This window comes from Gavia stellata, chromosome 11 (assembly GCF_030936135.1).
Source record: "Gavia stellata isolate bGavSte3 chromosome 11, bGavSte3.hap2, whole genome shotgun sequence".
NCBI classification, from domain to species: Eukaryota; Metazoa; Chordata; class Aves; order Gaviiformes; family Gaviidae; genus Gavia; species Gavia stellata.
In genome coordinates, this window is record NC_082604.1 from 29,863,332 (window position 1) to 29,871,799 (window position 8,468).

An 8,468-nucleotide genomic window follows, 5' to 3' on the forward strand; every position below is an offset into this window, starting at 1 on the left:
TGAACTTGCAAGACATGGAAATTACAGTTAAAAGGCTCGGATGGAAATAAGAAATAAATTCCACTAACAATAGGCCCTTTTGTCCTGGCTTGTTCGGTATGATTACTGCAAGGAAACTGTTAAGTAGTTTTTGGAGTAGCAGATAATGGGATTCTGTGGAGCTTTCACAGGTTGGCACCGGCTGGAACAGCTGAGTTTTGAAGGCACTCTATAGACACAGGGTTGCTGTTGGCCCTGCATCACATGTAGGAAGTCTTTGCACTTTAGAGAGCTAGTCATCAAAATCAGTTATTGCCAACCCAAAAAGAAAAAAACCCTCGGAACAAAACCACCACCGCTCCCGCCCGCCGAAGAAAAATTAAAATAAAGACGAAATCACACGCACACACCCCCCTAAAAAATTGTGCAGATTTGTAACGTTTTCACAGCTGATTTAAAAAAAAAACAAAACAACGACAAAACAAACAAAACCAAACCAAAACAGGGAAAACCAACACGCTACCACTCTCCGGCAAGCTCCCACCCGATACAGCAGGTAAACAAAACAGAGAACTGTTTCACGAATGACCAGCAGACCCCTCCTGGCACCCCGCGCTGCATCGGCACCCGCGCTACGTTCGAGTCCCAGTTCAGACGCGCAACTCCCCGGGCCGGCGGCCCCGGCACGACCACCCAACTTTGCATAGCGATCCTCGGGACGGGCGGCGCGGCGCTCCGCGCGTGGCCGCGGGGCAGGGCTCGTCAGCGCGGCGTCTCCTCGCGCGTGTCCCGGGCAGGGCTCCCCGCGGGCGCTCCGCTCCTCCCGGCAGCGGGGGCCGCCGCCGGCCCAAGGCTCCCTCCGCCCTGCGCGCCGCCGGCGCCGGGCAGCGGCCGACGCTGAGGGGAAATATGCGACGACCGAGACTGGACGAAACGTACACGCCGAGAAAAGCCGCATTTCCAACACGATTCTCTGTTTTTTTCGGTATTTTCTTTTTTTTGTGTGTGTGTGTGTCTCTCTCTCCGCGGCGGCTGCCGAGGACGGCGCGCCCGCCCCGCGTTTGCGCCGGCCGGGGCGCGGAGTCGCGCCCGCCTCCTCTCCCCGCCGCTCCCGCCGTGTCCCCGCAGGCAGCCCCGGCCCGCCGCCGCCCTCAGAGGATGGCGCAGGAGGAGCAGCACTGCTCGTCCCCGTTGGGCTGCGAGGCGTAGTTCATCTGCCTGACGATCTCGGCGAAGAGCTCGTCCACCGAGGCTTTGTTTTTGGCCGAGGTCTCCATGAAGGGGCAGCTCCACTCCTCGGCCAGGGCTTTGCCCTCCCCGAAGGAGACCTCCCGCTCGCCCTCCAGGTCCACCTTGTTGCCCACCAGGATCATGGGCACCCTCTCGTACCTCTTCACCCGGATGATCTGGTCCCGCATGGGCTTGATGTCCTGGAAGCTCTGCTGGTTCACCAGGCTGTAGACCAGGATGAAGCCCTGCCCGTTCTTGATGTAGAGGTCCCGCATGGAGGCGAACTGCTCGGTGCCCGCCGTGTCGAGGATCTCCAGCACCGACGGCGAGGAGTCCACCTCGATCTCCTTGCGGTAGAAGTCCTCGATGGTGGGGTCATACTTCTCGATGAAGGAGCCCGTCACGAACTGGACGGTGAGGGCGGACTTGCCCACGCCGCCCGAGCCCAGCACCACCACCTTGTACTCCCGCATGGCTCCCGGCGCGCCGCCTCCCTCGCCTCCCGCTCGGGGCTGCCGCTTCCCTCCCGCCCTCGCGGCGGGCGGAGAGAGAGAGGGAGGGAAGGCGGGAGGGCGGGGCGCGCACGCCCCGCCGGGCGCTCACTGGCGCCGCGCGGGGCCCGCCGGGGCGGGGAAGGGGCGGCCGCGCCTCACGGAGCCGCGCCGGGCCAGCCCCGTCGCCGGGCAGCGCCGCGCCGCGGGGGCGGGCTGCGGGCCCTGCGCGGCGGCTGCGCGGGGCCGCGAGGGGAGGCGGGGGGCTGCGCTGCCGCTACCGGCCGCGGCCCCGCGGCGGGACGGCGCTGCCGCGGCCCATGGCGCCCCGCGGCCCGCCCCGGCCCATTGGCTCCGGCCCGCCGCCGCCCGCCCCCATTGGCTTCCCGGCGGCGGGCAGCCGCGCGCGCAGCGCCCCGCCCCGCCCCGCTCGTCAGGCCCCGCCGCCCGGCAGGAGCGGGGCGGATTCGGGGCGCAGCGCGCGTCCCCGCCGCCGGCCGCCTCAGGGAGCGGGTGACGCGCCCGGGGGGAATGGCGGGGTTCCCTCAGGAGCGGCGCGGGAAGAACCGCGCCGCCCCCGGGCAGGCGGGCGGCGGCGCCCCGTGCCCAGCACGGAAATGGGAGGAGGGCGGCGGGCCGGCAGCCCCCGGTCCTCCCGCCCCGTTATCGGCGGAGGGCGCGACCCGCTTATCTCCTCACCGCGGGCTCTCCCGCCCCTGTCGGCCCTCGCCAGGGGACGAGGCGCCCCCCGCGGCCGGCGCCAGGGCCCGTGCCCGGGCAGCTGCAAGGCCTCCCGCGGCCGCCCGCTCACGGGCGCTTGACGGCATTTCTGCCCCCGCGGAGGGGAGCCGAGGCCGGGCCGCCGCCACTGCGGAGGGGCTGCTGGCAGCGCCCTCTGCCCCGAGCGGGAGGGCCGGCCGGGCCGCGGGGCCCCCGGGCAGCCCCCTGAGCTCCCCAGCCCCTCTCTCTGCCCGGCTGGCTCCGGAGGCTGAGGGTGCCCGCTCCCTGCCGCGGATGCCGTGCCTGCTGGGAGAGGCGCCCTCGCTCCCGGGGCTCCTCGGGAGAGGCGGCTGGAGCTGGCCGGGCTGGAGCTGGCCGGGCTGTCTGCCTCCTGCCCCAGCAGCAGCAGCAGCTCCTGAGCTGGGAGGCCGTGGCCACGGCAGCTCCGGCCGTCGGCGGCTCCTGAGGAGCCCCTTCCAGGACGCCCCAGCTTCTGAGTTCTCCCCATCCATCCGAAGTCGGGACTTTCAGGCTGAAGATGTGGCGATTGCCCAATGTTGATGGTGTTTGCACTTCGCGGCCCGCAAACAGCAGTTTAGCCCGGTGGGGTTGACTCATGGGGACTGGCTGTTTGCCACTGTTTGTAGAAGTCATTCCTTGGACTTTCTATCAATCCGACATTCCTTTCAAGAAAATATCATTAGCTATTTTGGCACCCTCCAGCCTTTGCTTTTACATCCTACCCAGTTCTGTACTGTTCCTGGTATTTATTCAAGTAGTTGTGGCATGTAGGTCCTTTCTACCCCACCTTCTTGTTTACAAACCTCATTTAAACACAGTACTTGGGGAAACGGGCTGTTGTAGACAAAGACAAAAGGATTTAAAGTAGGTTTTGTTAGCAGCGTTCTGCTGTTACTGAACAGTTTTCACAGAGACTGAATTCTACTTAAATTATTTTTCCAGAATTCACTGTGGGGATTCACTCCGCCGGATCTAGCTGTACTGCATCCCCACGGTCATCTGGCGAGTACTGCGTTTCCACTGAGCCTCTGGTGAGTACCTCATCTCTGGTGATCCCCTGTCTTCAGGAGCTTAAACTAAACCCCTCTGCTATTGCTTGTCTAAGTCTTTACAAATGAAGCCTCTCCTGAGGAACACAAAAGTTGCATTCCACCAACCCTGCTGTGGAGTAGGCAAAAGTTTAAATGGTTTCTGCTGAAAACACCTGCCCCCGCATCTTGCTGTGACTTCAAATAAAGGATGGCACGTTCCCTTTGCATGCAGTTGAAGCGGCAGGCCACAACTTTGGTAAATACGTTGCATATCTGAAGGCCGGCACTCTTGGTATTCAGTTTGTAAGTGCAGTCATGCCCTGTACCTGTTAGCTGGGAGTCCCCATGTGCGGGGCTGGTCTGCCAGGCCTCCACCTGCTTTCTCCCAGGTGCAAGTCTTCTCACTCACCTGCAAAATTTGTCAGCTGCAGGCTGATCCTAAGCTAGTTCAAGGTGCTGTACAGATCGATCTGGAGATTGATCAGATATTTTATCTTGTATTCAATCCCAAGGGCTGGGCTTTGGCCATATCTCTGTTCTAGACTCTGCCTGCTAACTGCATTACCCTTAACTTGTGACAAAGCTGTAGGCCATCTTTTTTCCAGAGCAGTACTACAGTTCTTTGCAAAAAGTCAAGATGACCTCTACGAGTATTTTTAACCTCATGTTCCATTGGTGAGTTTCCTCCCAATGACTGCTCAACTCAGGGGTAGACCTGCATGGATTTTGGTTTTGGAAACAAAATAACTGAGCTCGCCATGGGGATTTTAGGTCCGTTCCCCACCTCTTCCTGTTTCTCAGCTGTCCCTCTGATTCCCCCTTCTAGAAGCATGGTGGAGGCAGAGCTAGGACATCACCTGCTGACAGCGCGCTCCCACCTTTGTGTAAGCCAGCCAAAACCAGTCACCGGCCAGCAAGCATTTGCAAAGTTATCTTTAAAAACAGCTATAAAAATTGGTTGAAAGGCTCCAGCATCGCTGCAAAAATGCTTTATTTTCTTGTTCTGCCAAGGCACTTTGCTTACGCTACTGTAAGGTTTCGGTTACAATGTGGATTTGCTTACCTTTGTCACCTCTATAGCAAGCCCACATGTAAATTACTTCTATTCCACTTTCCCCTAACATGGCAGTAGCAGATTTTATAAAGACCAGACAATTGTAACATTGGTTTAAATCCAGTCTATTTAATCCCAATTTGTTGAGTTGTGGTGTGGGGTTTTTTTTTCAGCGACAGAATAAAATTACTCTCTATATTTTTTCATTCTACACTATGCTATTAATTGCTGCTATTTCTGAAGAAGGAAGTGTATCATGTTCAAACTAACAAATGAACTTTACGCTGTTGAGTTTAAATATGGAATATTATTTCTCAAGTCCCAGTCCTCTACTACATCTATCAGTTTAATCTCTCTTGTTACCAGCCAGCTCTAGGTAATTACTTAGTCTGCAGTACTGCTTTTAGAAATTTTGGAGTCCATGAAGTAATAGCAAGGAGCCTGTGGGAAGTAACTAAAAGAAGCAAGTCTGGTGTTGTTAGAAATAATTTTTCTGTGCATGGCTACAGACCGCTAAGGGGATCTGCAAGTTGAAAAGGTTGAAAATCCCCGGCTAAGGGTTTAGACATTTAAGTTAAATCGCAAGAGCATTCAGCACATCACATTTGAATTATGAAGCACACATTGTGTTGGGTTGTTGTACTTCATGAATGCTACCATGGTTTAGACTCTCTCAGGAATAAATGAAAATTGTCCTGAAACAAGCTCTGTTTGGGCAACATGAAAGCATTACAATGCAGCGGAATCTAGGCAAAATGTAATTATCAGACAGTTGGCTGTATTAGTTTGATTTTCAAAACGATCAAGTATATTTTAAAACCAATTTCAAGATGATTTGATACTATCTTAAAAATGTCAAAATAAAAATCAGCTGAAAAGCATGAATTTGGTTACTAAGCAGTTTACCATACAATATTTACATACATAACTAGCTTTTACTGTGTTGAGTAACCCTGCTCACTCAGTAAAACTACTCGTATGAGCAAAGATTATTTCTTTGCATAGTTTAGAAAGATCAGGTCATTAGCTGCTTCTGTTATTGTTACCTTTATCCATACAAGTATCAGCATTGTAGAACTGTAAAGCCATGTGGTTTTTTTTTTCAAAAATGTGTTTCACTTACTGTAGGCAAAGACTAAACTTAAGTCTAGTTTAAATCAGTAGCACATATGGTGTCTAAAATTTCAGTGCCGTGAGAGTTTGTCAATGTCTGATGACAACAAGATTTAGTGCTGTAAAACTAGATAAAGATGTTCTGGTGTTACTGAAGGGACCTTCTAACCAGCTCCTCTGGTACTCCTTTAAAAAGGCGTAGCCAAACCACTTATGGCTACAGGATTAACTCCTAGCCAAGGTCAGTGTTAGCAAAGGGGTGTATAGCCTCCTGAGATGTGATTAAGTACTGCTGAGTTTATTTAGGATGAGTATTTTATAGAAAAACTGTGCTATACCCAAGGAACAGAAAAATGATGTGAGCAGTGGGTTGAGTTTCAAGATACATCCTGCATCCTAGCGTTTGTGTACTTCTGAATTTTGGAAGGCCTGAGCTCTGTAAATGAAACAGAGCTAGAATCTGTAGGAAATGCGTGGCTTTGATTAAAACAGGCACTTTGAAAATACGCTCAGAATTAGGTGAGCATGCAAATTTGCTTCTGTCAGAAATCTGCAACTCTGTAATGCTCAGGTGGAAGAGGTGGTAGCCTTCATTCAGATTTTCTCTGGCTTCTGTTAGTGACTACTCATTTAAATAACTTTTATTAATACATGGGAAGCTCTTGTGACTGTGAAAGAGACTCTTCTGAGATCATAGTGCCCTGCCATGTACTAGCTAGGCATGGTGATAATTGAATTTTAAGGCTACAAATAATACTAAATGTTGTATTTTGACGTTCAAGTTTTATGAGATAAAATTGATTTTAATAATGGTTTCATAACATAGCTATGTAACACCTTTCATTTCAACATGAAGATGCAGTACCATATACTTTTTCCCCTCCTTTCCTCTGTGACCATGGTGACTTATGGACTCGATACCCTTCTTTGCTCTCAATTGTACAGCAGCAGTTTTTAGGTACATGGTGTAAGCGGGCCCTACGACAATCAACTGATCTGTGATGAGAATAGGTCCTTCTGTTGTGGGTTCTGCTTAACTGCTTACGGGCCACTGGGGCCAAACGCAAAGAGCTGAATGGTGAATTGATCCTCATTTTCAGCAGCACTAAAGGGTCCGAGAATGTCTTAATTTAGCACTGCTGCTGAGAAAATGCTGAGGGGAGTCATGGTCTAAGAATATTGCACGCAGTCATTCACTTCCTAATATCTGAAATGTTCCCTGGATATAATAGAGATATGTTACAATTCACTTAAGTTTTGATGACTTAACTGGTTCAGAATCCAATATAAACCACTTAAACCAAGAAGATTGTGAATCGTTTGGGGAAGAGATGCTATTCTGTCACTCCCATACTGTTAGTATGTGACATTAATATTCACAGTAAACCTTAAGGTAAAGGGAGAATAGTTACTGAGAGAGACTAAGAAGATGAAATAATCTCTAAGAGTTCAAAATACAGAACTGCCATTCTGGCATTGGACAAATCTGGAGAAATTTTTCAATGTTTATTCATTTTGAATATATAAAACTGAGCAAGATTTCTGGGCCTGAATTAGTTTTTTATTCAGTGGTACACAAAGTCTTTATTCTGGATTCACCAGCAGGATGACTGTAGGTTGGTCTGGAGTTCCTTTGGTGGGGCTTGAGGAAGGTGAAGGTGACCTTCTGAGCACAAAACCCGAAGTATTCTCATTTTAAAGTATTTGCAAGTTTTAGTAACTACTTGATAAACAATAGCATTTTTAAGATTTTGTGTGCATATTTGCATATTGATGAGACTTCCTTTCCCCTTTAATAGTAGCTAAGAGTGGTTTTGGTTACGTTTGTCACCATTGTGTCTAATGATATTGGTACTGACATTCAGTGTGTCTCTCTGAAACAATGGCTTTAGTTTTCCTTACTTAATTTGGGTTCCTCCTATTGAATAGTGGTGGTGCATTCAGTGCTGCGCAGGAGAGAGACTCGGTCCTCAGCCCGAAAAATTTGCTGGAAGCTTTAACCAAAAATCAGCAAGAAAGATTTACGTGGTGGGTATGAACTCATTTTAAGAATAACAGTGGAAGCAGCTGGCTGCTTTTGAAAATCTGTCCACATCCTGGCAATGGGGGGTTGAAGATCTCTGTCTTCCTATCTTTACTTCTCCTACTTCATCCTTCCTCTTTCCCATACCAGTAACCCTAAATACTGATCAGAAGGTAATGAACTGTATTGCTATAATAAAGTATTCTGCTCTCATGCTCTGCCCAGAAAGCTGTGCAGAAAGCTGGACATTTTTGTGTCCAGGTTATGTGGTTGTTTTACTGTAAAAGTGCGCTTGTTTTCCTACGTTCTACATCACAGAAGATTCATATTTAAGAGAGAAAAGAACTTTCAAAATTCTGCGTCAAAAATAATCTGGCATTCCAACAGCATTTAAATAAAATAATTAACTTGTCTGCACCTTGAGTTGTTCTTAATAATTCTGTATGTGAGTATATATCTGAAACAAGACTGCCTAATGTCTGTTTATCTTAATCCAATGGTATTAGGTATTCTTATTCTAGAATCAAAATGTCTACATACAGAGTTAAATGAGGTAGTCAGTTAGGGTAATTCCATGGGTAGACTAGTTTTATTGTAAGTGAAACTGTTCCATCTGCTCAACACCCAGATAATCAGAAAGAAACTGATAAGACAAATTGCTAAGTGACTCAGGCCAAAGGTACTGCTTAATGCTGTAATTGGATGTGTCTGTAGTACTATGAGCTGGTTTCTGCCCTGACTCAACCAGCTGAACAGTCTCCCTTCTGCCAGCTGCTTCCGGAGTAGGAGCGGATTTGTGCAGAGTC

General features: G+C 50.2%; 1 protein-coding gene across 3 annotated transcripts; it reads right to left on the reverse strand.

Annotated features, from left to right (window-relative positions):
- Positions 1-1,130: 1,130 nt before the first annotated feature.
- Positions 1,131-1,697, reverse strand: RAP2B (RAP2B, member of RAS oncogene family). Of its 3 annotated transcripts, none has more exons than XM_059822619.1 (2): positions 1,623-1,682; positions 1,131-1,496 (listed from the first exon to the last, which is right to left on the reverse strand). In XM_059822619.1, exons 1-2 carry the CDS (start codon positions 1,680-1,682, stop codon positions 1,131-1,133), a joined length of 426 nt encoding a protein of 141 aa, XP_059678602.1. The 3 variants fall into 3 exon arrangements, with proteins under 3 accessions (XP_059678602.1, XP_059678601.1, XP_059678603.1); XM_059822618.1 differs by having other exon boundaries at positions 1,548-1,682; XM_059822620.1 differs by having other exon boundaries at positions 1,131-1,697.
- Positions 1,698-8,468: the final 6,771 nt, after the last annotated feature.

Bases quoted from the DNA above. Each gene is read 5' to 3' on its own strand.
- RAP2B (XM_059822620.1), bottom strand. From the start codon at position 1,682: ATGCGGGAGTACAAGGTGGTGGTGCTGGGCTCGGGCGGCGTGGGCAAG.